General features: G+C 44.7%; 1 protein-coding gene across 1 annotated transcript; it reads left to right on the forward strand.

Moving 5' to 3' along the window:
- On the forward strand, positions 1 to 27,649 carry LOC134041139 (alpha-2-macroglobulin-like protein 1). The gene is made up of 37 exons (XM_062487437.1): positions 1 to 68; positions 699 to 882; positions 2,119 to 2,169; positions 2,512 to 2,656; positions 3,319 to 3,371; positions 3,675 to 3,695; positions 4,202 to 4,361; positions 4,979 to 5,063; positions 5,468 to 5,597; positions 6,849 to 6,957; positions 7,497 to 7,606; positions 8,372 to 8,536; positions 8,822 to 9,046; positions 9,917 to 9,980; positions 10,478 to 10,623; positions 11,193 to 11,339; positions 12,486 to 12,659; positions 13,656 to 13,761; positions 14,323 to 14,431; positions 14,517 to 14,742; positions 14,961 to 15,087; positions 15,230 to 15,351; positions 15,518 to 15,569; positions 15,889 to 15,972; positions 16,561 to 16,737; positions 17,933 to 18,014; positions 18,111 to 18,267; positions 19,642 to 19,716; positions 20,473 to 20,626; positions 22,074 to 22,255; positions 22,652 to 22,867; positions 24,143 to 24,264; positions 24,909 to 24,999; positions 25,651 to 25,719; positions 25,973 to 26,075; positions 27,181 to 27,222; positions 27,624 to 27,649. The coding sequence occupies exons 1-37, from the start codon at positions 1 to 3 to the stop codon at positions 27,647 to 27,649; spliced, it is 4,359 nt and encodes a 1,452-aa protein (XP_062343421.1).

Consider the following 27,649-nt stretch of genomic DNA (forward strand, 5'->3'; position numbering starts at 1 on the left):
ATGGGAGCACCACTGCTCCTCTTAGCCCTGACCCTATTCCCAGTTGCAGCTACAGCAAGCCTGGAACCGTGAGATTCTCTCCTTTTGATTTTGGGGGGCTTGGTGGAAGGGCCTGTTATTGAAGGGTGGTGCTGAGGGGCTGCACTCTTCGGCATCACAGAGCTGGATGGTGAGGGCCTGGCTCCCAGGGAGGCTGAGCAGAAGCAGCTCCTGCAGAGTCCCAGGCATCAAGCACTGTTGCAAGGGCAGTCCCCCGTGCTGGCTTGTGTAGGAACTGCACTGCGCACACCACGAAACTACAGAAGACAAAGGATTTTTGCCTCTGTTCATGCTGTGCTAGTGAGGCTGAAGTCTGGTGTGAGGATAGAAAACTTATGCCTCAGCCACTGAATGTTTGGGTTCTTTGGCTTCCTCAGCCTTGCTCTGTGTACTCACAACTGGAGCATCATGGACTGGGCAGCTGTGTCCTGGCTGGTGGCAGGGTGGCAACACAGGGAAATTGGGAGTTCTCTTGAAATTTGGGCATGTTCCTCCTTTCTACTTTGGAAAGGAGCTTGAAACCCCTAAACTTCCTTCAATGCAGTCCTCCAGATATTTCTCACCCTTGGTCTACCTCTTCATGAAAGCAGAAAAGATGGATTCTGGCCTGTCCACCTCAGCCCCTGACTTGTTTTTGAACATGTACTGTTCCCTTCTAGTCACTATATGGTGGTGTTCCCTGCTATCATTCAGCAGTCCCGTGAGGAGAAGCTTTACCTTCACTTCAGCTCCCTAACTGAGGCCATCCACCTGGCTGTCACCTTGCAGACAAAAACCCAGAATCACACACTGGTGGAGCAGGATGTGGAGAAGCCAGGCACTTTTCAGAGCATCGCTTTCCAGGTGAGTGTAGATGTGGCTACTGATTTGACAGTGGATGCTTTATGTTCGCAACAAGAGCACAGCACTTCTCTGGGTACACTGTCCTTTTCCTTGCCATAGGTTCCAAGCAGGCTAAGTATATTTCCCTGCCAGTGCTAGGCAAAATACAACAGTGTCCTGGAGTCTAAGGTAGTAGGGAATCTTTCCTGTGTAGAAAAAAATCCGTTCTTTTGATCTGTATCAGCACATTTCATCCCACTTAAAGCATGGTGCTAAACATTTATTTTTAGTTTACTCAGTGTTTTGTCCCTAAAAGTGCTTGTATATCACAGCAAAAGTTAATGCAATTGGGAATACAATCTTTTAATCCGTGTTTCCTCAGTAGCCTGCCCCTTCATCTCCAAGAGGACCATTCTGCTATAATGCTGCATCTACATTGCCAGATGTAGTTGCAGCCTGCACAGCCAAGCACTGAGCTTGCTTTAATTTAGCTGTGATGACACTGAACCCACAATGAACTGAATTTCACCAAGGCAGTCTGGATATTTCTGGAGTGGCTTGAGTTCTTGTCGTTGCTAACTGCTGTAGTTAGCTTATCTAGTCACAATGACTACAGAACCTTCAGCTATGTTTCTGGAGAGCCGTGGAGATGTGTGTGGTGCTAAGGCTCTACAAACTACCCCTGTCTTCCTCAGCACTGCACAAAGTCACTGTGCCTATGCCCTAAGTCTACCCTGCAGACTCAGCAGAATTCAAGGAGGGGCTGTAGTCACTTTTGGTTCTTACTTAAACACAACAATGATTAACTAAGAGTTTGATGCCAGGCCTTAGGAGCGAGCAAGTCCTGGTTCGGGAAAGCTGAGGAAGTCTGCTGTTAGCAAAAAAATTAAAACCACCAAAAAAATATTTCTCCTACTGAGCTCAGTCTTTCTGATGCTGAGATGTCCTGTGTTTGCCTCATCAGTGTTCCATTTCCCATTACTCCAGATCTGACTTTCCTACGGTTTTACTTAGTTCCATAAAACTCTCCCATTTATGCTAAGTGGGACAATGACATGTTGGTCAGTTCATTGCTAAGTTCATGAATAAGGCAGTGACTGCTTCTCCCTAGAATCACAAGTGGGTTACAGAGTCCTACAGAAGAATTTGGACTCTGAGGTTTGGGGATTTTTTAACAGTGAGATGATGTCTTATCTCTATGATAAGATGCAAAGTTTCTACAAATTTTTTTCCATATCCTTGTGTCAATCAAACTAGGTGCCAGACCTCATGTTGATTCCAAAGAAAACAGATGATTCCGAGACACAGGTAAGATATGTATCTTGTCTGCCTCTCCTCTTACAAATTAGAGGGCTTCAGCCTTTCCTGTGCCTGAGCCATGATGATGTTGGAGATGCAGGGTGGGAATGATAGCAAAGAGGAAAAATAAATGTGCAAAGAGGCAAAGGTGACAAGCAGAAAGGCAAAGGAAAGAGAATGAAGAAGCTGGACAACAAAAAGACTATGACTAGGGAAAGGAGAGACTTAAATCACAGGAGATGAAAGGAGGAGGGGGACATCAGAGATTTTGGAAGGACAAGTGCCTCTGGTTCTCTTTCAAGCTCTTCGTAGTCTGAGGTAATTATTATTATTTTTTTTTTAACCTGACAGCCAGAGGAGGTGGCTTTTCTGCATGTCCTGATCCACAGTGGAGACAGTGTGCTCCTTGAGGGTCACAAGAAAGTTCTGGTCAAGCCCCAGAAGAATATAATTCTGATAGAGACGGACAAGGGCTTATACAAACCTGGAGAAACAGGTAAGGCAAGAAGACAGCATATGGAAATGGAGAGGGAAGGGTCAAGATAGTAGCCACACCTGGAGGGAAGACTTCACCAAGTGCAGCAAGCTAAGGTTGCTGGAGATGGAAGGAAGCAGATCTCTATTATCCATCCAGTATTTCTAGGAACAGTCTGAGTCAGCATGTTCCCCTCCAAGGTATGCTGCAACAAATTCTCAGCTCACTGCTCCTGGGTGTTGTTTTGGTGTCATATCTCTAGTGAGACCTAAAGGGAAAGCCAGGACTCTCCAGGACACTGGACAGCCTTGAAGACTGTTGTTCATATTTGAGTAAAACCCAGAGTGTCAGTTCCAAGCTGTAGAATTAGAGAGTCCCCGCAGTCTTCACAATATGAATGGACTGCAGCAGACCTTGCTATAGACAACCCCACTGTTTATCCAAACTTTGTAATCTTTCTAGGGAAAGGCAGTGGGTTTCTGCAGCACACAGCTGTGTATAAGCCTCCCAGACAAAGCCTTCTGGGGTGGGAGGTGCTGGGGAGGGCTGTCTGGGAAAAGACCTGAGTATCTCTGAGGTAAACAGAGAGACATGAATACTGCAGCATAGAAAAGGAGAAGCAGGTTTGTGTAAGGACGTGTTGCAGCCAGAATGCTTTACTATGTTCTTCTTTTTATCTACAGTGAAATTTCGAATTGTGAACCTTGATGAGAACCTTAAGGTCATTAAAAATGAGGTGAGTATCACCTTGTGCCTTTCTAGATGTAGGAGCTTCAGCGTGAGACACACTGAGAGGCTCATGAAAGAGATATCTTCCTTCCTGCCTATTAAACCATAAGAATTAATTATCTTATGAGGAAACCACTCATCCACTGGTCCCTTGGAGAAAGACCAGTGTAAGCTGGCACAGAGGGAGGAGGTGATGGACTGTGGGGGCAGAAATTTCTGCTCAGGGACGTGTGTCAGGCAGAGTTCTTTATACTGGTTCATATGGATGCTATTTTATAAAACTGAGATTGTGTTTCTCTTGTTTTTACAGTATTCCAAGATATGGCTGGAGGTAAGTGACAAAGAAGTGACCAAAGGGATATATCTGTCTCTTCTACTGTGATCTTTTGCTCCCAGAGTTGTGCCACAAATGTAACCTCATGAAGTTATGGTTATAGTTCAGGTTCTGACAAAGGTTTTTCTGTGTGGTCAGGCCTGGGTTCTTCTCAGATCAGTGCCTCGGTGGTGCACACATCTCAGCAAAAGGAGGGCAGTACTGAACCTTTGCCCAACACCCTGGGTGCACAGAGCACAGGGACAGGCACTCAACAGATGCAGCACAGCTGCTTCTCCTTCCTGTGGTGTTATGATGTTGCCACTTCCCAGTAGCTTTACTGTTCTTGGAAGCCTTTGTAATCCCAAAGTTTACTAAAATAATACTGGGGGGAAGTGAAGGTATCTCTCCTGGCAATCTGGAGTCCTCTCTACTGGGTCAAATTTAAGGCCTTGTAGTGCCTGAGTATGGCTGGACCTGCCAGGTACATGTGCTTGTGGTACTGTGTGTCCTTTCCCAAATAGGATCCTGAATACAACCGTATTGCTGAGTGGCTGAATGTAAAGTCAAACCATGGCATTGTGGATCTCTCCTTCCCCCTGGCATCTGAAGCATCCCTTGGGAAGTACACCATCTCAGTGCAGCAGGACATGGCTCAAAAAACCTTCAGTGTTGAGGAATATGGTAAGACCCCAACACCAGAGGAGAGGGAAAAGCAGTGTGGGTAGCTGGAGGAGAGAGCAGGGTGATGCAGCTGTGTTCGTCCCACCTTTTGCCTTGGGAGAACAGCAGAATGGGAACAAGGATGGACGGGTCTGTGTGCACACCTCACATGTGGCTGGAGGTTCTGCAGCTGCATAGGGTACAAAGGAGAGGCTGTGGGCTGACATCTCACTCTACCTGTATCTGGGCCCTGCAATGAGCACATTTTGCTGCTCACTAGGGTCACTGGGTGACCCTAGTCAGCTAATCCACTGTAGTCAGCTGCTATTATAGGAAGTGGAATCCTGTCTTGGTCCCATTAATTGACATTGGTAAAGACAATACCCTGTGCCATTTAAATGTTTAAGCTTGACTGAACTGGAGTAGAAAGGAGTCCCATGTGCAATTGCAGCAGCAAATACATAGTGGTGTGCCTGAAGGGAGCAACTCGATTGCAGCATGGTGGTAAAAAACTGGGGGCACCACTGTCTTTCCTTCATCTGGACTGCAGCTGTAACACAACTTCTGTCAGTGTACATACTCATCCATACCATCCACTGTTTTTTTCCTCCATCCTTATCTTACTCTCTTCCATACAGTGCTGAAAAAGTTTGAGATAAAAATTGAGCACCCTCCACATATCACTACAGCAGATGAGGAATTTCAGCTGGGTATCTGTGGCAAGTGAGTACATGATACTGTTGTGATCTCTTCCCCCTGACTCCACTGTCACCTCCAGATTTCTCATTTTTAAAAAAAAGTGGTCTTCCACTTGTCAGTATGACCTTTATACATTACCCTTTGTCTTGGGGAGACAGATCACTCAGATCACTCTCTGGAATGGTCTCCTTCTCACGCCTGGTCACTTTCTGTGAGGCTGAAGGACACTAAAGATGCTGGGTATAGTGGGTGGGGAGGGATGCAAAATTATTTTAAAGGATGAGTTAAAGTTCCCAAGCAAACAAGGTACAAAGGAAAGCTCTCTGGGCTCCACTTCCCCTGATGAGGATGGGAGGTGCCTCATATAAATATTTCTGCTGACAGTCAGCAGACTGTCTTTTGGTGAATGTTTCTCTCTTTTGACATAGGTATACTTATGGGATGCCTGTCCAAGGGAAACTAGAAATTACTGTTATGACATTCTCCCAGGCCATGGAAGCATGGAATGCAGTGGAACACAATTTTACAAGCTCGGCGATTCAGAAGCAAGGCGGCTGGGTAGGTGAACAAATAGGAGATCAAAAAGTAGCGTGTGCTGGAAATGTGTTCCTGCCCCCTGAACATGCCTCAATGCACCTCAGACGGGCACCAACCAGTTCTGTCGTCTTCCCAGTTGCTGGACATGATCAGATCATTGATTCCCCTTCCCTGTTGCTTGAATTACTGCTCCAGCTGTGCATACCTGACTGTGCTTTGGGAGAAGGTGTGAGCTATGGGAAGCAATGGTGCCTGGGACCTTTTCCAAGGGTGTGTAACATATTGTGTGCAATCAGCTCACCCCATCAGGTGGGGCTATTTCAGATCACTGGCCTATTCAGCCCTGTGACCACTCCCACCTATAAGCAGGTTATCACATGGATTGTGGATCCATGCCGTGTTTCTTGCTCTATCCCTGCACAATCTTAAGATTTCTAGTGTCTGGTCTGAAATGATGTCCATTGCTGGCTACACTTCTCATCTGTGTTCTCATTATTTTTTGTGTTTGTGCTTCACATTTGTTTTTTTTCCCACGGGTTTCAGATGCATCTCTTTTGGCCTGAGAGGCGCAGGAAAATATTTCTAAATGTCAGACGAGCCAGCAATGAGCCAGAATATAAAAATCTAGCTGGATCTTTTAAAATGCACTCCAGCTGGAATGCTGTGCAGTCTTAGCTGTGCAAAACATCAGCTGAATGCCAGCTCCACATGGCATGTAAGAGGCCCTGGAAGGTTCTGAGGAGCACTTCACAGGCATGGGTAGAAACACTGGTTGTACCCAGGCTCTGCCTCAATGATTGGCAAAGCTCCTGCCATCTGTACCTGGCAGGATGCCTGTGTTTAATATGGCCATGTCACAGGAATGGTCATGTCTGGAAAGCCACACTGTCAGGCTTTATTCATCTGGGCCATAGCATTTCAGGGAGACCTTACGCTCACATAATGAAATTCATGCTCTCTCAGCTACAGGATTTGGGCTGAATCCAGTCTCCTGAGTTTCTCTGTGACATAATTAACCCTTATGTGATTTGCTTTGAGTACTTTTGGTTGTTTTTTTTTTTTTGGCCACTTTTTCATTGGTTGTTTAATACAAGCATATTGATTTTCTTTTCTGCCCAAGGTATCCATGATGGGTTTCTGCAGTTAGGATTTGGACGCTTTCCTCTGTTCCAAAAATATCTGGAAATACTTCTTTAGGATTGCCTGGCATCTATGGAACAGTCTGTCTTCCTCCACACCACACTCTTTCTCTCTGTTCTCCTCTCTCTGCAGACAAATAAGGATGGCTGTGCTACTTTCACAATTAAGACAGAAGCTCTGGAAGTAAATGAAGCTGACAGCTATGTAACTGTAGGAGCAAGATTGGTGGAAAATGGAACAGGTACTGGATAATATGTGAAGCATTCTTTTCTTCACAGGCAACATTTTTGGTTTTGGTCTTTACATGGCAGTGGAATTTCTTTTGAAAAAGTAACTTTAAGGTTCCCAAATCTTCTGTTATGGTAATAGTCTCTATTCTAGTACCTCCTCCATCTGTTTTCACCAGATTTCCTAATCCTCTCCACCATTCACTTCCCTTCACATATGTATAACTCTTTAGTGATTACCTGGACACCAGGGTGTTTCTCAGATAGTTGCAAAGTGCTGGACTGTTTATAATAAAACACTCATCTAGTTTCCCTTTATCTTCAAAAAACATAAACAAATAAACATATAAATAAATACCTCTAGGCTATGATGTATCATCTCAAGAAGCAGGAATCTCAGAAAGCTTGAGAGAATCATATCCTAGAAGAATGTATTTTCTCTCCTACATTTAGAGCTTGTAGATGCTGTAGGTAGTGTTGAACTGCCTTTTTTTCTACTACTTCCCTAAAAGCACTGCTTCAGATCCAATGGATTTTTCATCTCCCCATCCAGGAGCCTATTCTGTGGGAACAGCTTTAATTCCTGTTGCAACAATAATGAAATCTGTGAAGTTTATCAACCTCCATCCATTCTACAAACGTGGGATGCCATACACAGGGAAGGTAATATTCATGGATCCCTTCTCTGCTGAGGATGCATCACAGATATAACCTTTTGTAGGAAGAAAGGAACAGTCTCCAGGAAAGTAAATGCTTCTCTGCTGGCACCAGAAACTAGGAGTGAAGCCTCCTGAAAAAGAAATTTTTTCTCCCCATCCTAGCATAGTATATTTCTTGGACTGAAATTCTGGGGCCAGCTGCAGTTTCTGGAGGCTTCCCCAGGAGCACCTCCTGAAACTAATCTGTGCATATGGAATGAGGGTGGCGTCAGCAGGCACATAACATTCCCTTTGGATGAAAGCTCATGGTAACTTGGCAGAAATCTTTAAAGCCTTGCATATCAGTTCACTGGCAGTCCTTTCTGACTCAGGTCCCCAGGGTGATGCTAGGACTGCTGTCCTGAGGCTAGAAACACTTTCACCTGGGCCAGTATGGACTCCAGCATGGAGGGCAAGGAACAGCAGGAGTTAAGTTGCTGGAGATAAATCTCTTTCTGATCATCAAAGATCCTGCTGCATTGTCCAAGAAACATCTCAGGATCTGAGGAATTCACCTTTTCTCCCAGTAGAGGTGTCTCATTTGCCTGTATTAACATTTTGTTACAGTTCTGAACAGCCTCAAATTGTTGGTTTCATGTATTTATTGGGCTTTTATTTGGATCCTTCCAGCTGGTCTGAAAGCTGGAAGGGCTGAGGGAACCCACTGATAGAAGATTAATATTAAGCACTGGCAGTGCCTCAGAGTCTGGCTTCCTCCTGTTCCCTGCAGATATTCTGCCACAGTGAAAAGTCTCCCCTCAGAAATGAAACAGTCCATCTAATAGTTGATGTCAATGATGAGGAGACAGAGCTGTCATTCCTCACAGATGAGAAGGGGGAAGCTCACTTCACACTGGATACCACCACTTGGAACAGTACAATGGTTTCTCTGAGGGTAAGTATCAGCCACTAATAATATTTTGTCTGGTGTGGGCTGTGTCCCGTGAAAGAGGAAAAATGAGATATTGGTCAAATCTACTAGGCTTAGATTTTTGCTAAAACTTTGTAGGAAGAAATCTCGTAAAAGACTTTAAAATGACATTTCAACAAATTATTTTAAGCATACAGATGTGCAGTCAGCCATCAGGTCAGGTGATAACAGAGTTTCAGCAGGTGCGCAATTTCCCTTGCATCACTTGATCCTAATTGTATTTCCACCTTGTATTTATGTGCTTGGAAGGGTACCTACAACCCTCCAAGTGACAAGAGTACATTTCCTGGTGAAAGTGAAGGAGATGACCTCCACTGGCTGAAACCTTTCTACTCTGAGAGCGACAGCTTCCTCGAGATCAAGGCCAAGAATGATGTGATGTCCTGTGATCAAGAGCAGGAAGTACAGGTGGATTATATCCTTTCCCAGAATAAACTCAGCTCTGAAGAAGACCACATTGATTTCTACTACTTGGTGAGCACAGAAGACAGCTGATTCTCAGGGCAAGGTTATGCTCACTGGCATTGTACCCTTTCCTCACAGCAGAGATACTCAGAGGAAAGGCAAAGCTACTCCTTGACAGTCAGTCTGTGACTTCTGTTCTGTGCAAAGCTGTGCCTGCTTTCCACTTCCCACACCTACTCCTAGCCTCCAGCTGCATTGCTTTGTTATCCATGTCTTGACCTAAGCTTGGGTGATAGATGCCTGCCATTTGCTCTACTTTCTCTTATGTCCACATGGATGGCAGTGGAGGGCTAGCCTGACCTCTGCCCAGAAGGTGTGCCCCAGATGTCAGTCTGTGTCTGGGGTAATCTGTCTGAGAACTAAGAGGCAAACTCTGGGGCAGCTGACATTCCCCCGCTTGTATCTGTGCAGGGGAAAGCTTGAAAGGCCCTTGCACAGGGCCTTGATGTACACCAGAGGTATGTAACAGTGTTTTGATTAAGTCCACTTTCAAGAAAGTGAGTCAAAGCAAGGGTGTGACTAAAGCCTAGCCAAGAGGTTATGACTGTTTTGGTGACTGGACTGGACTCACTCGTACAATCAAAAAGTACTGTATCTTAGTAATGCAAAGATCAGAGTTCACTGGGCCTTAAGAGCAGCTGCCCGCAGCTTTACAAGTACCTCTGGCTTTGCAAGCAGCCCCACCTTCTCATGGCCTAATCAACATCTCTCAAGCCCTACCCAGCTGTACCATCAGCATCTCTGCTCCGGAACTCTGGAAATCATGTCCTGCCAGAAGAACATTTGTCAGACATCATTCTCTCTTCCTGTGTTCTTTTCACACTCTCCTCATGCTCTTGGAATTCAGAACCTTGGATGGCACTTCTCTTTGTTCTTCAGGTGATAGCAAAAGGCAAGATCCTTTTCAGCAGAGAGAAGAAGGTGCCAATTACCCAGCACAAGAGTGAGTAAAAACATGAGAAGTGTCTCATAACGCACCCCAGAAAAATGACTGCTCTCCAGTGACTCTGTCTGCAGGTGTTATTCTTATCCACAAGTGGGAAATATTGAACTGAGTTCTTAGTGGTGATCCTTCTGCTAAGACCAACACAATTTCCTCTCAGTTCAGTGCCTTTCTAGGCACCTGTTCTCCTTCTGTCTTGTCTAATTGATTTAATATCTAATTTTATGACTTCGCTGCTAACTTGTACCTTTGGAGAAGACATGAGTCAAATAAATGGCTGGTATGCTTGGTTTATTGTTAATTTGTGACATTGTCTATGTGGGGTGTTATCCATATCTTGCCCTAAGCTTGGGTTATCCATGTCTTGACCTAAGCTTGTATCTTATCTGCAAGTAGAAATTATCAAGTTCTTCTTTTGATTCTAAATGTGTGTCCCACTCCAATGAGTTGATTTGTTTGGATGTTGTCCCTCTCTTCCTTGGTGCTGTCTTGTACAGATCTGCAGGGCTCCTTCTCATTGACTCTGCCTATTGGCAATGACTTCCTGCCTGACATCAAGCTTCTGGTGTATGCGGTACTCCCAGATGGAGAGGTGGTGGCTGATGTAGAGCAGTTTGAAGTAGAAAAGTACTTTAGACATAAGGTGAGCAGAAATCACACAAGGAGTGCGATAGCATTGTTGATGTGCTCTGGTCTGCTGTAGTTCATGGTCCCATTTTATCCTCATCCAAATGGTGTAAGCTGGATATGTGCAAAACCAGATGCCCAGTATTTGTGATGGGAAACAAGACAGGTAACCTCCTTCACCCCAAATTCTTAGTCCTGCTCTTCACAACACCAACTGGCAAGCTTTGCTCAAGAAGTGAACCAGGTCCCCTTGAACTCTTTTTTGCCCTCATTCCCTGTTACTGACTTGGGAACACACTGTCCCTCATATGCTCCCTAACACAGAAAAGAAACCTGTCTGCTTAGCTCCCTGTGGTAATTCTGGATCAGAGGGTACTGGATGTGTGGTGGTAGAGGAATTCTGGTGAGGGCTGTGTGCACTGCAGCCTCTTTAACCTTCCTAGCTGGTTTCCAGGATGGCCTGATTCTCCTCTCATCCCCCTTCCCTACCTTATTCAAAGTCTTTGCCTCTGCTACCCAGATACGTAAGAGTCACAAAGTCCCACCCTCCAAGGCTAAGCCCCCAGACCTTGTTTTCTTTTGCAGGTGGAACTGTCATTCTCACACAAGGAGGAGGTCCCAGGATCAAAAGTCAGACTGAACCTCAAGGCTGCTCCAGGGTCCCTGTGCTCTGTGCGAGCTGTTGACAAGAGCATCCTCCTGAAGAAGAACCAAACCCTAACAGCAGACAGCGTGAGTGCAGCCTGCCGTGGCCAACCCCCTAACGTCTGCCTGCCTTCTGCCTCCATGCATGGAGGGCAGGAAGCCCACAGCACGTCCCAGGACAGCTGCAGTGTTAGCTGGCTGCTCTGCCATGCCCCTTCTTTGGTCTCTTCTGAGCAATTATGGGGTGATCGTGTTCCTTATCCTCTGCTCCGTGCTGCTTCAAGGAAATGCTGGTGCTTTCTGCTTGGAGGGAGAGTGCTCAGCAGCCTCCCTCACATCCACATCTCTGCTCTACCATCTTCCACCAGCCAGTGAGGTTAAGCCTTTAAAATGGAATTTTGCCCTGTCTGGGTCCTCCTCCCTCTGCCCCAGCGACTGCTGAATTATAAGCATGTGGACAGATCAGTGGTTCAGAGCAGTTCTTTAGAAAACTGTAGCTAGACGAGAGCACCCAGAGAATACAGCGGCTGGCGAGAAGTGGTCAGTATTTTGTCAGCACCCAGGTGGGTTCTGAGAATCAGAAGGGTTGGAGACACCTACCTTAAAGCAGCTGTGTGTTTCAGAGGAATGAATTTAAAACTTGGAGCAAAAATACTGTAAAAATTGAAAATCCTAACATAAATCCACAACATGTAGCAGAGATAAAATAGTTATATGCCTCATGCAAAGTTGTAAGTTCAATTATAGCAGTACAGTGTGTTACAAAGAAGCCTCACCAAATCCAGGTGAGCGCACTACTCCTGTTGATAGGGCCCACAGTGTGATCTGGTGGTCCATTTCATAGGAATGCTATTCTAGTACAGAGCACTTGCATCACCTACTAACAGGTATTTAAAGTAATAATCTTTAAATATATAGGTCAGATGTGCCAATGCCTTGTGTTTAAACTGAAGCATTTTTCTCCTAATTTTGCATCCTAGCGTTGAAAGGCTTGAACTGTCCTGCAGCCTAAAAGCTGCTTGTCTACATCCACTGCTTGGATTTATGTCCTTTAGTATATATTGTCCTATTTATGTCCTTTATATTATGTCCTTTAGTGTAAGCTGGGTCGGTGCCGACTTCCTCAGCTGCAAAGCCCTTCAATATGTAATAGAGGGCTACAACCCAGAAGTCTGACCCGTACACGTGCTTGTTGGCCAGCTCCATTTGCAGACCTGTGCTTTTCCATTGCAGTTGTATGAGGAATTCTTCGAGGACAGCTTCACGGTTGGAGGACGAGGCTTGCCTTACCGCCTGGAAGATTTCGAGGCATACCCTTGCCTGCCCCAGCAGCCCAGCCTCCATAAAAAGGCTCAGATGGGTGCACCATGGTACCAAAGTGAGGCTGATGTCTATAACCTGTTTAAGGTGAGTGCTTACACCTCCTCTTAACTTTTCCTGAGCTAGTGAGTTCCAATATGCTGCCCTGAATGCCTACGAGAAGTCATCAGTTCCTTGTTGTTCAGTGTAGCCACTCTCCTTTGGGGACTATGGGGAAAGCTGAGTAAGCATAGTACAAACCACCTGATTAGAAAAAGATACAAATTTGTGAACAAATTTACTTCAGGCTCCCATAACTACAAAGGGGGAGTGGCAAGAATACAGCAGTAATACCTGACAACTTCACCATATTCTGACCAATCGCCACTTGGCTATTATTTTTTTTACAAACTGCTTTACTCTGTGTGTCATTGAGTGTCTCCTTACTTATCCTCAAAGCAGTTTTAATAAAAGGAAGTCTTTCACTGTTTGGCTTCATAGCTAACTGTCAATGAAAACAATGAAATAAACTAATGTGCTAACAAACATGATAGCCAGAAAAGTGTTAACATGTCTGCTAACTGAAATGCAAGAAGTGCTGCTTCTGGCAGAATGCTCTTTAATAAAATATATGCAAGTTGAAGCGCCTCAAAATAGGAAAAGAGGGTAAAAACACACTGAAATCAACCCAAAATGTAGTCTGAATTGCATAGGTTTTTCTTCAGTTGACAGAATTCTGCCATACAAATATGGACCCTGATTCCCTTCAAAAGGCATGTTACTGTGCTGTCTCCTAGATGCTTGTTCTTTAGGCTGTGTGTCATTGCTGGGGTCGGGCATATGAAGTGCACATCTAGTTGAAATCTACTTGTATGAGAAGTAATAGCTGGTCTCAGTATTCCTCAGAAACTGGTTTCCATTCCTCATGCGCTGGTCAGAGCCTGAGCCTGTAAGGTTATGCATATAGATATAAACAAGCAGCATTTAAAAGTGTTTCCCCACTGGCCAACAACCCCCATTTGATACCTATGATCACGAGATAGTTTCAACATTCCTTTTCCCCTTTTATTTATCAATTATTTACTGTCTGTACTATTTTCCCAGAAACTGCACATGAAAATATTTACCAACACTAGAATCAAGAAACCTGTTTCCTGTGTGCTTCCAGGCTTTGAAAAAAAGATAAATCTAAAGAAACAGTCTATTGTCGGTAAGGAACAGACATGTCCAACTTCTTGAGTGAAGGTTCTTCCCTCTCCCAGTTCTGGCCAGCCTGCAGCTGAGACAACTGCCTCCCATCCTGCTGTGTTTCTTGTTTGCATGTAAGAGCAACAAAGCTTGTGTCCATTTCAATGGACCTGACTTACAGATCACAGGTAGAAGTTCAAATCTCCATGCTTTCTTGGTGCCCCTGTGTTCAGTGCTTTTTACACAAAACATAGTGTGCTCTCTGCCAGCACTTTCAGATTATTTAAAGGAGTGTGACTCCATTTTAGCATGCTGTCTCCCCCTGGATCCAGACCAAATTGGATCTGCCAGACTGAGCCTTGGGCTAAACTCTATCCAACTCTGTCTTCCTAAAGCTCTGTTCCCCAAAGATACCCACACTATGTCAGATTCTCATTTAAACACCAGCCCTGTCCACTCATATTCCATGTCACAAACATGGAAACAACATTTGTGTTTTGTGTTAGATTGCCTGTGAATGAAGAGCTAGTTTCACCTGTAGCTATATGTACTGTTTTCTGAGATATCACTCACTTTCTACCAGGCAGCCAAGCTACCCGTGCTGATTCTAAACCTCACTCTGATGACAAGGAAAAGCCAAAACCACGGACACTTTTCCCAGAGACCTGGATTTGGGATTTGGTCTCCGTTGGGTTGGTAACAGCCTCTGCCTTTCTCCCCCAGGGACACTCCTGGACTGCTTCTAAGCAAGTCCTCCTCTTCTGCTTCCTGCTGTAGGGGCGATGGACAAGCATCTCTCCAAGCTGCTGTACCTGACACCATCACAGAATGGAATGCCAACACCTTCTGTGTTGCCGATACCGGCTTTGGTTTCTCGCCTCTGGCCTCTCTTAGGGTCTTCCAGCCATTCTTTGTGGATGTATCACTGCCATACTCTGTGATCCAAGGAGAGACTTTCAGTCTAAGAGCCACTGTCTTCAACTACCTCAAGGACTGTATCCAGGTGAGTTCCTCCAGGTGAATTTCCCCAATTACATGGCATCTGTCAGAACAAAAACTTGACCCCAAATGCAAGCTCTGAGCTCCTCAGGAGCCCTAGGTGCTGGTGTCTGGGCCATAAAGAACAACCTTGCATTTTATGACCCAGGGTATTTGCTGCTTGGTGCAGTGCCTGCTACTAACATTAACCCAATGTGTTCTTATACATCCAACCACGCTCAGGTCCATACTACCCTCACAGAGACCCCAGAACTAGAGGTGGATGCCTGTCCAAGATGCCAGTTCACCAGCTGCCTCTGTGCCAATGGAGCAAAAACCTTTGTGTGGAATGTGACGGCAACCAGGCTGGGTGAGGCTGGGCAGAGGGATGTGTGGCAGCTCATGGGAGGAGAGCTGGAATTTGCCCACATCTACATGTCTAGAAATAATGCTCGTACATGCAGCTGTCTGCTCTAAGTGCTCAGTGTCCCTGTGTCCCTGTGCTCCTGCAGGCAGAGTGAACGTCACTGTAAGCAGTGTGGCAGAAGAGTCACACAGTCTGTGTGGTAACAGGATTGCTGTGACACCTTTGCAAGGAGGGAGAGACACAGTGATAAAATCTCTGCTTGTGAAGGTTGGTCACATCTCAGGGTGGAGAACCCCTGGGGACAGGGGTTTGTCCCCTGGGGCAGTCAGCAAGATGCTAAGAGGAAGTTTAGCCCCTTCTTGGACAGTCAGACAAACTTGCTAAGAGAGGGTGACTCCCTTTCCTATCTGAAATACTCTTTCTCCATCTGCAGCCAGGAGGTGTCCTAAAAGAGAAGACCCAAAATGCCATTCTCTGTCCTGCAGGTAGGGGACAAAAATTCCTGACTATCATTTATCATGAGACCAGGATGGAAGGGACAGGGTTATTGCAAATACCCAATCATGGCGGGGGGGAATTAATCAGAGAGCAAGCACTGGTGGCACCATCCTGCCTGGGAGAACAGCCACTATAATTTGTCAATCTTTTACCTGGCAAAATTTCCTGTATTGAGGCATCTGTTTGCAAGTCTTGGCTCCTGTGTCTTGATTGAAGCACATTATGCTTATCTGGGTCTCCTTGGATGCTACATTTGTATGAATGGCTTCTTCCAGGGGATAAATGTCTGTGTTTTTCCTTCCCCAGATAACACCATCTCTGAAGAGTTTTCCATGACTCTGCCTGCAGAAGTGCTGGAGGGATCTGCCCAAGTCACATTCTCTGTGATTGGTGAGAAAGGCTTTCCCTGCTCTTGGGTCTGTAGTGAAAAAAACTTGCACAAAGCTTTGGCTTTATTGATGCATTGACCCAGCTCCTAATTAGATCATTTATAAAGGGTGTGATGTTGGCCTCAGAAATGTTAATCAAGTAATCTTTTCCAATCTTTACTCCTTTTGTAAGGAATGATTCTCAGTGATCCCCAAGTGTCTGGAGGGAAAGGCACACAACAGGATATCCCCTCTGACTTCTGCCACTCCCATCCACCTAAGTGAACCAAAACCACCCCTGCATCTTTCCACCAACTTTCTCTCTGTAATTCCTTTCCCACCTTGATACCCACCCAGGAATGACAGCTCTCTTTGCCTTTCTTCAGACCCCCTCAAGCTTCCTTTCCTCCTCCCAGAACCATGATGGTCTCCCTTCTTGTGCTGGCCTGATGTAGGAGGGGTCACAAGAAATCTCAGTCATCTCTGTTCAGGCAGGGACTGGCTCTTTTCTAGGATCCCAGTAGAGTCTAGGGAAGGCAGCAGTCCTTTTGTTTCACACTGCTCAATGTCTGTGCTTTTCCTTTCTTGTGTCTCTTCTCTCAAATGTAAGGTGACATAATGGGTCCAGCACTTCAAAATTTGGACCAGCTGCTAAGCATGCCCTTTGGCTGTGGTGAACAGAACATGGTCCAATTTGCACCAAACATCTTCATACTTCAGTATCTGAACAAGACTAAACAACTGAGCCCAGAAATTATGGATAAAGCACTGAAATTTCTGACAACAGGTAAGCACTGTCCTTCTTCCTTCTGCTGCAGAATGAAGCTGCTAGAAATTAAGAGTGTGGGGCACAGTTGTGGGGGGGGATCTAAAGGGCAGGAGTAGGAGCAACTGCCAGAGCTCTGAAAAAGGAAGGTATCACAGAAAAAAAGGAAAATGTCTCATGGAAAGAAAAGTTTCTGAAGAAAGCACAACTTGTGTCTGCTGGTAATTGAGGTACTAAGTCCGCTTTTTTGAGAAAGGTGTAGGTAATTAGTGATTTCCATCTTTATGTGATGCCTGTTTGTTCCCTTATCAGCTGACAGAAGCACCTTGTGAAAATAGGGCATCAGCTGCTATTACATGGAGTAAAGAATACCCTTTGAGAGTAAATAAGAATTCAGTAGCTTAATGTTTTCCCGTATTTTAGAAAACATATTTTGGGGTCATGTCAATTCTCTCCAATATAAACTGAATTTAATATAGTGCTTATGTTTGTCTCATGTTGTAATGTGCCTCATGTTTCAGCTTGCCAGTCTCCTTGTCTGGACAGGATTTGACTCCTTTTCTTTCCTCCTTTTTCTCTGGTTCTGCAAGCATGTACTGAGAACATGTACATGTATCTGAGAGGGGGACCTACCAAGAGAATGATGGTGGCAGAGAGGAAAGGCAAAGGGTAAACAATAAGGATGTGAAGAGGGTGGAGGGAGATCAGACTGATGCAGACACATTCTCCCCTCAGAGCTCAAAGGCATGCCTTATTGCCTCCTGTACATCCCATAAAAAGTGCTTTCTTGAGTCCCAACAGGGCTAGGAGAAGTGCTGAAGAGCAATTAGGGTTTCATTTGTGTCTCCTCTAGGAAAAGCTTTCCCCCTCACTCCAACCACTCTTTTTAGTCCCAACTCCCTGTCACATGGGGAGCCATGAGGTGGCTGAGCATGTCACCCTTCTGCGAAGCAGCAGGACAGGTACCCACAGCACTTGCTCCAAACAGCTCCAGTGATGCAGAGCAGGTGCACAGCCACTTCAGCAGTGCTGTGCAACTTCTTCCTGTCACAGGGATGCTGTGGGATGCAGGGGAACTCTGGGGGTGTGTGCTTGTCTCAGCAGTTCTGACTGTAAGACCTGGTGAAGCCTCTTGCTGTGAAGCAATCTTCCCATGACAAGAATACAGTTTGAGGTGCTACAGGTGCTCACAATGAGCCATGTCTTGTTGTCACAGGTTACCAGCGCCAGCTGCTCTACAAACACGATGATGGCTCCTACAGCGCCTTTGGGAAAGGGGATGAGCAGGGCAACACATGGTGAGTGACCAGAATTGCTGCTGTCACCCTAAACGTGTCATCCTTGCTGGTTCGTCTCCTGGCTGTGACATGGATTTTTCCATGCTCTGCTCACAGGCTGACAGCTTTTGTAGCCAGGTCCTTTGGACAGGCCAGCTCTCATATTTACATCGACAAGGACCATGTGCACAGTGCTCTGCGCTGGCTGCAGGAGCACCAGCTGCCCGGTGGCTGCTTCCAGAGTGTGGGGAAACTCTTCAACAATGATCTGAAGGTATGGCTGCCACACATGGGAGGGAGTGGGAGGAACTCCATGTGAGGCACAGGGTTGCTTCCTCAGCTTTTCCACTGTGAACAGTAGCCCAAAGCAATGTCCCCATGGCCTAGCACAGCTAAAGCATCTTCCCAGAGCTGAATGAAAAACGTGGCCTAAACCAGCAGTCATTTCCTCTATGGGAGGTTTTAGACTCTGCTGGCTTTCTTTATTTTCACTCTAGCTAAAAGACAGAACAGCTAATTGTGCCAAGGCACTACGAGGCCACAGGGAAATGAGAAATATTTTTATATTTTAGTGCTTGTCTAGAATACCCTGGCTGGATTCTCCCTCTTCTCATACCTTACAGTGAACAATACTTTATGTGCTCTAATACAGGATTGCCTGGAGACACAGTTGTCCCTCCACTGCCCCAAAAATGTGACTCCTCCTGGAATTTGACATCCCCAAAATGATCCCTGCAGTGTAGCTGAAAATGCACCAAACTCTTGGTGAACATGCCCTAGAGCTTACGTACCGAGCAGTGTGTGTGCAGTATGGCAATACTTGGGTTCATTGCCTTTGTAAAGGTACAAATAATCCACTCTGGTCAGATTACAATATTGCCCACACTAAATACAAGGCAAATTTATGAAAGAAAACAGGCTGCTACATTCATAAAGCGAAGGGTTACTCATGTTTTTCCTAAATTTTGGATGCAGTACAAAATAAAACCAGAGTGTACATGCAGAGTGTTCATCCTTGTCTGACTGTCATTAATTTTCCACCTTGATCTTTCTATCTGAATAGAGCTTTTTGGAATAGGTTTTGCACCTCCACCTGCCTCATGCTTGAAAAATTTCTTCTAGTCAGTGTGAATGACGCTTCTTTGCATCTTAGCCCAATTTCCCCCTCTCATTTTATATGTATTCTAGTCTCATATCTGAGGATGTAAGCAGAACCTCCCCAAGAATGAATGTCCTCTGAAATGAAAAGCAGCTCCTGAAAAACTGTTTAGCACACATTAACCTGTAGTTTCTCGAAGTCAGATGACTTAGATGTAAACTTGCATAACTTCTTGTATGCAAATCCTGCATCATAAAAACTTTGTTCAAGTGTACAGTGGTAACATACTGAATAAAATAAATTGCTTTGCAGTTTACTTCATGCCTTTCTATGAGAAGGGATGTCTAGGCTGTGCGAACAGTGTGGCTGAGACTGCCCTCAACAGCAAACTTTCAGGATGTTCAGCACGTGAGCCTGGAGGGCTTTCCTGTCCAAGAATGCCTAGAAGCACATTGCTGTATCTCCCAGATGCAGTTTTTGGGGCTATGCAATGACAGGCAAGCAGTGGTTGTGTTTGTCCTTTTCTGATGACTGTCTGTGTGCTTGCAGGGTGGTGTGGATGATGCAATCTCATTAACAGCCTATATTGCTGCTGCACTGGTGGAACTCCACCTGGAGAGGAATGTAAGTCACATCTAAACTCCTGCAGGCTTGGGAGCATGCTCTACTATTAATTCCTTCCCTGGCTGGGGGGTTTCAGGGAGTACCCAGTTTGAGCTGGTGAAAGGTTCTGTCATTCCACCTTGCTACACAATAAGCTAAACAGGAAAATTTTAACTTGGTGGGCAGTTCTTTATATAAATGGCCTGATTTGCAGTAAAGCAGAGCACTTGCTTTTTTCCCCAGCTCATCTCAAGGGAAACAATTGTGTCTGAAAATAATAAAGGGCTTGGAGGGTGAGGCAATGGTTTTTATTAAACTGATCAACAGAGCCAAAGCAGAAAAAAAGGATTACTTTTCAGGTATGCACTGTCCCACCTTCCCCCAAGGAAAAGCAGTGATCTTCAAGACAAGTGTAGACTGTTCTAGAAAAAAAGAACTGATATTCCAGGCTTAATGGTACAGTTCTAAAAACATTACACCCTTCAGGATCAGACACCAACAGAATGTGTGTCTGACAGTTCTGAGCCAGCATGTTACCAGACACTTCCTACAGCTGGATTCTGCAGTGTATTAGCAATCCCCTATCCCAGTGATAAGTCCAGCACACCTTTGCTTTCAACCCACAGTCAGTGGGTTTGGCCACTCTACCTCTCTGTCTTCATAGTCCCGGGAGAGATGCTAGCACTAAAATACATCAGGGATGTGTCTGGGATAGATGTGCACTACAACATGTTGTTTGGTCAGAGGAAATTCACTTGCTTTAGATTCCTTTTTCAGGACACCATGTTGGATAATGCCTTACATTGCCTCAAGAAGGTAACACTTGATGACACAAGCCTTTATGTCAAGGCTTTGATGGCTTATGTCTTCACACTGAGTAAGGACATGGAGATGAGAAAGCAGCTCCTGGATATGGTAGAGAAGGAAATTGGTAGGTTGTTGCTTTGGGATCCTAGAGTTCATGACTGTGTTCAAGGTCTGATATCTGTAGCATTGAATTGCAGCATTCTGGGAAATTTAGCTATTCACAAATACGCTTTTGTGTCAAAAAAATCATAATTATTCCAGGTATTAGAACCTCTAGTTTTCTCAGACCCAGGAAAAAATTTCTAATCAAAAGCAGCAGAGGTGATCCATGCTTAACTTGTACAGTTAAAATGCTTATTTGTGTCATGATGCTCCTGTCATTCTTCAGCAATTCATACATAGCACATGAGACCTTGCAGAGCAAACTTGTTTCACCATGTCTGTTCAGCTGCTGGTTGGGAGATTTACTTGAATAGTTAGAACCTTTTGACTGCTTCCCCATTGCTGGTCTATTCAGCTCAAGGCCTGGGGTGGGTGGACCTTTACTGCTGTGCTGCTGAGCTTGGTTCTTCCCTTTGGCTCATTAGCTTGGGGAAAAACAGACTTCTGTCCTGAGTAAGGATGCTGGGATGAGTATTCAAAGCACCTAAGCCTATATTTAAACAGTTGGTAATGTTATCTAATAAGTTCTTCCCCACATTTGCTTGTCTGGTAGTGTGGTGAACTACATTGGGGGCTGAAAACAGGAAAAAATGAAGGAAGAGAGGACTTTTCAGTCTGACTAACTACCAGTGCTGAGTGTTGCTCACTGCATAGCCACACAAGCTGCCAGCTGGCTTCACAGGACAGCCAGTGGGCAAACTGGAAGGAGGAGGTTAGCACACGTTCAGTGCAGTACTGGTTCAGAGCTGCCTCTGTGATAATGCATATGGAAAAAGGGAAAAAACCTCCCACTGTGATAAACATAATGAAAGTTCTCTGTGGAGGGTCTTAGCTAAATTCTGAAGTCTTGAGGCTGGTATTATGCAAACAAGTGATTTGGTGGTTCTCCTTTCAAATCTGAAGGTTTGTTCTGAAAACTGACTTTGAATTTAAATGCATTTCAGGTTGCCACACTTGTACCATTGCAGAAAATTCTTACACAATTAAACGTTGTACAATTAAGCTAAATTCTTAGCTGAATTTGCTTAGTCCCCTACTACCATTGCAGCAAAATATTCAACTGGACTTAGATGTGTTCAGTGCTTATGAGTTTGGATCTGAAGTGGGAGCCCAGCTGTTGCTAAAATTGCCCTACATTATGCACTGCATAGTGAGGATGCCAGCAAAGTAAGTTGGGTAGTCTTTCTCCTCCAGTATCCTGACAGAGATTTGCCCTCAAAGACTGAGCAGTTCTTGTACAATAGGTACAAGTGACTGGAAATGAGTCCTAGAGTTTTTCAGCTCAGGGGATCCCATTACTCTGTGCTAGGCAAAGGCAGAAACAGCAAAAATGCTGAAGCTTGGCGGCATAACTTTGAATATACAGGGGTCTACAGTTCTTCTCTTCCACATATTTCTTCCCCCATCAGCACAGATACTGACATCACATTCTGCTGATGAAAAGTCTTCTTCCATGATTGAGACAGTAGCCTACATTGTCCTGGCTCATGTCTCCAAACCAGACTTGTCACTCAATGAAGCCTCAGTGAGCAAGCTTGTGCGCTGGCTCAGTACACAAAGAAATGCCTTTGGAGGATTTGCTTCTACACAGGTAACAAACCAGGGAAAATCATGGGGGAAAGAGTTGTTGTGCCTGGAGTGATGTGCACACCTCTCATGTTCATGTCACTCTAGACTCATCCTTTGCAAAGGTTTGGGAAAGGGAGTGGCATGGGGAAACTCTTCTCTGTGTGGTGTAATTGGGATTACCCAGGGTCCCTGGCACTGCTAAGCGCAGAGCTCACAAGCTGCCCATTCCAGGTAACAGAAATCATCCTTCTGCCCGTGGCATAGACCCTACCTATGCACTTAGTGGGATAGAGCCTGCCTGTGTCGGAGTGTGAATCAGGACCATGAGGACTGTAGTTCTCTCTGCAGTCCCTGAACTGGTGTGCTGGGTCTTGTCCTGCATGGCCCCACAGCAAAGTGACTCTGACTCTCCCTCCAGGACACGGTTGTCAGCCTGCAGGCTCTCGCTCAATATGCAGCCCTGATTCCTCAGGACATCAGAGATGTCAAGGTGGCAGTGAAAGGAAAAGGGGCTTCTCCACTGGAGTTCCATGTGCACAGGAACAACAAGTTGGTCCTGCATCAGTCATCTCTTCTTGCAGACACAGGGCCCTACACAGTGCAAGCGACAGGCAGGGGCTGCGTCTATGTCCAGGTGTGTATGCCTAAGGAACAGAGCTCTCAGGTTTTGCCTCTACTGAAGTGAGGCTTGCCTTTAAGCAAGTACTATAGCCTCAAGTTCTCAGTAGGATTTTGCCTTCTAGGCAGAATCATGTTAAACTTGAAAGTACTCAGGTGTACTTTATTGACAGGGCTTCACGTAACCATCTCTGGTATCTTCTCAGGAATATCTCAGCTTTGCTGTCCTATCCTACAGAGGCATGTCATTATTAGGAGACCAGTAAATCTGAAGTCAGGAGTTCATTATTAGGAGACCAGTAAATCTGAAGTCAGGAGTAACAGAGACACAGAAGAGTACATTTTGAATGTGTGTTGTTGATGTCACTGCTTCTGGAGCTGGACACTATGTCTACTGACACAAAATTATTTGGGTTGTTATCACATACAGAGATGAGGAGTGATGTAGTACTCCAGTCTTCTTATTCCAGTACACCAACACAACTGGTCCTTCAGAAGGATACATCTTATTTTACTGGCTGTTCTGACAGTCATTCACTCATGAGCCATTCATGCAGCAAAGAATTCAAGTCACTCCCTGTGAAAACCTTTTTTGCTGGGTCACTTCTGTTCAGATGATGCCTACAGGGAATCTTATGACACAGAGAATCTGCAAGCAGTGTGTAGTCAAGAGGACACAACAATTATTAATTGTTAATGTGTGTAGGAGGTAACTAGAACCATACTGCTTGGCTACACCTTCATACAGTCAATGAGCATAAGGCATCTGATGAGCACGTGCTGGGGAGACAGTCAGTCTCCAGCAGGCAGGTGGAGGAAGATTGGCCTATGCTGCTCTTTGGATGAGTGTGATCATCCTGCCTGCTGACTTGTTTTCTTCCAATATTTTGTTCTACTTTCTTAAGGTATTGTAATTGTTTTACCAGTATTTTCCCCTTGAGACCTATGTCAAGAGTTTACAATTAAAATTCTTCCTCCTTGTAGGGCAGTGCTTTAGCTAATGTGCTTCCTTGAACCTAATTAGCAATTTTTTTTTAATGAGACTGAAGGAGGCTTTGAATCATAGATAGCTGAGTCTCCAAGTTTTGGGTTGCATTTGACAGGTGTATCTGATGCAATGTGTGAAACAGCACATCTCTGAACAGAAAGTGCATCTGAGTCAAACTGTGTTAGCCAGTGAGTCCAACTGTGCTAGCCACTGGCTACCAATCTGTTAAAGCTGGAGGCACAGATAGTGCTTTACTCAGGGAAGCTCTGGGGCACTTCACAGAGATGTTTTCTCCCCCACCAGACTACTCTGTACTATAACATCCCACCACCAAAAACAGAAGATGTCTTTGTCCTGGTTGTGGAAACAGTACCAAAAGAATGTGATGGTATCAGGAAAGAGTTTGACATCCATGTGTCTGTCAGGTATGAGATCCCTTGAGGCTCTTTCTTCAATGGAAAAAAGCATGAACCCAGCTGTATGACTAGAACCCCATGAAAGCCTCCTGTCTGTAGAATTAGAGACACAGGATGACACCCTTCTCTGTGGATCCCAAGGAGATTGCTAACTGAGAATTAAGGCCTGGACAAGCATGGCAGTGCACTGGTAGTGTCTTGCAGAATCACAGCAACCACCTCAGGCAGCACGGAGAAGCTCAGCAGCTGAACCCCCACGCTGGGGGATGCTTGGCATCCTGGGCTGAACCAGCCCTGAGGTGCATCCCCCTGAATGTGACTCTCTGCTGGAACTAGACAGGGGACTCCAGTCCCCATCCTGTACTTCACTTGCCTGCATCTGTCTCAGCCTGTAACAGCAAAGGTCATTTCCACCTATTGGAGAAGGCAACAGGAAGCCATATTATTTCCATAATGCATTTGCTGCACAGTCTGTGTCCATACTGAATGAGTAGATGGGGACCATTTTTTGTCCCTTTGTCCCACCAGTTAGACATGCTGCTGAGCTTTCATATCACTCTAGGGCAGGCAAAGTTTGGAAGCATCCATTAGTATCTCCTAGAAATGCTGTGCTGTCTTCCACATCTAACATGCTTCTCTCCTGACCCCTTCAGATATGTAGGAGACCGTGGGACAAGTAACATGGCCCTGGTGGAGGTGGAGATGCTGTCAGGGTTCGTTCCTGCTCAGAGCTCTGTGAAAAAGGTAAGACTTTTCCTTCGGCTCTTCTTGAGGATGTCAAAATCTATTTTCCAGATGTATCTCACTCAGAAATATCCAAACATTTAAGAAGTGTCAGAGAATGGCAATTACAGATACAGATATAAGAGACTATTTCACGAGAGCTTTCCACTTGCACAGGTGATTGTGCAGTTTTTCACATTCACAGTGAGGATTGCTTAGACAGGAAGAGGTCAGAGTGATGATGAAAAAGCACCTAGTTAGAATAACCTGGGGTGCACTGAGCCCCTTTGCAGTTATCAGTGCCAATTTTGGGGATATTCCATAAAGTAGTGTTGAATCTCATAGAGTTGTTCAACAGCATGCTCCAATGCTCCACACAATAGGTAGGAAGATCCACCATAGCTTTGTACTAAACAGTTTTCCCTTTGCTACAAGTTATGAAAATAGGAACACGGCCCAAGGACACTTGCACCAAAACTGAAAAATATTTTCTAAGGCTTGATGTGCTCCTGACAATCTCAATGCCAAGGAAGACAAACCTGGCTAGTTCTTAAGCTAGGCTAAATGCTTTTGTCGACAGTGGTTCACTGACAAATACAAAACCTGATGTGAAACAGGGAAGGCAAATAAGCTGATGTTTTAACCAAGCTCATCTCTTGCCTTCTTATACAGCTGGAGAAGGTACCCCTCGTGAAAAAGACAGAGATAAAACCAGACAAAATCACAATCTACTTGGAGGAGGTAAGAGGAAGATCACAGGGAACTGCTCATTCAAGTAATAGCAATTGAAGTACTTTGCATGGGGACTTTTGCAGATTAGAAATGCAAATCTCTAGGCTGGTCAAGCAGGATAAACTTATCACAGAAAAGGAAGAGGATGGAAGAATCTGGAAAGATAGAAAAAAAACCCTCTGATGCAGAAGGAGTAAAGTTAGTATGTAGGTGATTTTGAGATGATCAGTGCATTTCTGCTTACTTCCATTCTTCTCTCCAGCTGGGTGAGAGTTCTCTGAAGCTTAACATCTCAGTGGAACAAGATGTTGAAGTGCAGAATCTGAAAGCTGCAACAGTGCATGTCTATGACTACTATAAGCCAGGTGAGATTTCACTGACATTGGAGTAAAGCAACTATTGTTGCTTTAATTATAATAATTATGTCTGTGACCTTAATTCCCTTTAACTCCCTTATTCTAGTACATGTCCTTCTGCAACTTCTAACTTGGGTTTCCTCTGTAAAAAACTTCAATATTCAAGCAGCCATTTGCTTGGAATAGTTTTTGAGACAAGGCTACCTGGCACTACGATTAAGTGTTAAGTGTTCCATCACTGTGTTTGTTTTCTTCCTCTGTCTTCAAGTTAGAAGACTTCTCTGACAATTTGCCATGACTTCTCCAGCTTTTTAGCTCTCTTGAGAATATTTAGGCATTTATGTAAAATCAGTATTACATAGTGCTACCCAGATCCACTAGAAAGCAGAATTTAGTTGTGTGCATTTCATGTACAGTGTAATAATCCATTGTGTCCTGCCATGTCTTGGAGGATAATAGGAAAATAATTTGTTTCCCTTTCAAGCTCTAAAGGAATTATTAGCTCACAGAAGAGAGATCTTGATATTTTGATTCTCTATGATTATTCTGTGCTCAGTATGAGCCAAAACAGCAGATGGAACATTAGAATTATTATTTTTTTTTAATTGGAGAACAAAATGGAAAAACTGCCTCTGGAGTTTAGATAAGAAGCACTACATGTCCATGTATATACTAAATTCCATTCTTGTTCCCCCTTCCACACTGTGGCAAGAAAAGGACAGTTTTTAATCCAGCTATTACAGACCTAAATATTGCTCCCTAATATACTCTCTCTCTACTATTTCATCCTGTACAAGAATTGTTGTGCTTAGTACATACAATTTAAAGAATGTTATCTGATTGAAAATACTAATTATCACTAAATAAGCAAGGCTATTAGGACATGCTGTGTTGATTTACCAAAAATATCCTTGCATTAGAAGGTATCAGAGAGTGCTTTTACAGCTGTATGGGTTACATGTTGTGGGGACAGATTTCTATCCTTACCCACTAGAAACATTTGTTTGTTCCTGCATTCACAGTCTGAGGAGTGACAAATTAAGGTAGTGGGATGGTTGTGCTACCCTACCATGCAGTCCTGCAGCTCACCACCCTTTCCCTCTTGCTTCTACAGATGACCGCACGGCAAGAGAATATGCTTTCCCTTGCAGTTCAGGTTAGTGCTAACAGGCTTCCAGCTGGAACAGAGCAGAGAACTGGTGGTAAGCAGGCAGAGCACCCCACCTCTGCTCTGCATTTAATCCTGTCATGCGATGTAGAGCCTTCTTGGACTGCAGGTGGAATTGGGATCTACTTACTAGTAGCGGGCACAGTTTCTAGCCCAGGTATTAATCTCAATGTAGACTAAGGCTTGGGCATACCATGGAAGCTTAAAATGATCTCTTTATTTCATTTCCATACAGCCCTTACAGCATCCCAAATCTAAGTGCAGCTGGAAATGCCTGTGTCAATGATAAAAAGATGTTGCAACTCATCCCATAAGATTTCTTAGTCTGCAGACACCTTCCTAAAAATTCATCAGGCACTTTACCTTTTCTTTCCTCTTTCTTTCTACAGATGCCTCAAAGCAGGTTTCCTCCTAG

The sequence above is a fragment of the Cinclus cinclus genome, chromosome 2, assembly GCF_963662255.1.
Source record: "Cinclus cinclus chromosome 2, bCinCin1.1, whole genome shotgun sequence".
NCBI lineage: Eukaryota > Metazoa > Chordata > Aves > Passeriformes > Cinclidae > Cinclus > Cinclus cinclus.

Bases quoted from the DNA above. Each gene is read 5' to 3' on its own strand.
- LOC134041139 (XM_062487437.1), top strand. From the start codon at position 1: ATGGGAGCACCACTGCTCCTCTTAGCCCTGACCCTATTCCCAGTTGCA. The intron at 18,268-19,641 runs GTATGGCTGCCA...GTGTGCTTGCAG, and splicing joins TCTTCAACAATGATCTGAAG to GGTGGTGTGGATGATGCAAT. The intron at 25,720-25,972 runs GTAAGAGGAAGA...TCTTCTCTCCAG, and splicing joins TCACAATCTACTTGGAGGAG to CTGGGTGAGAGTTCTCTGAA.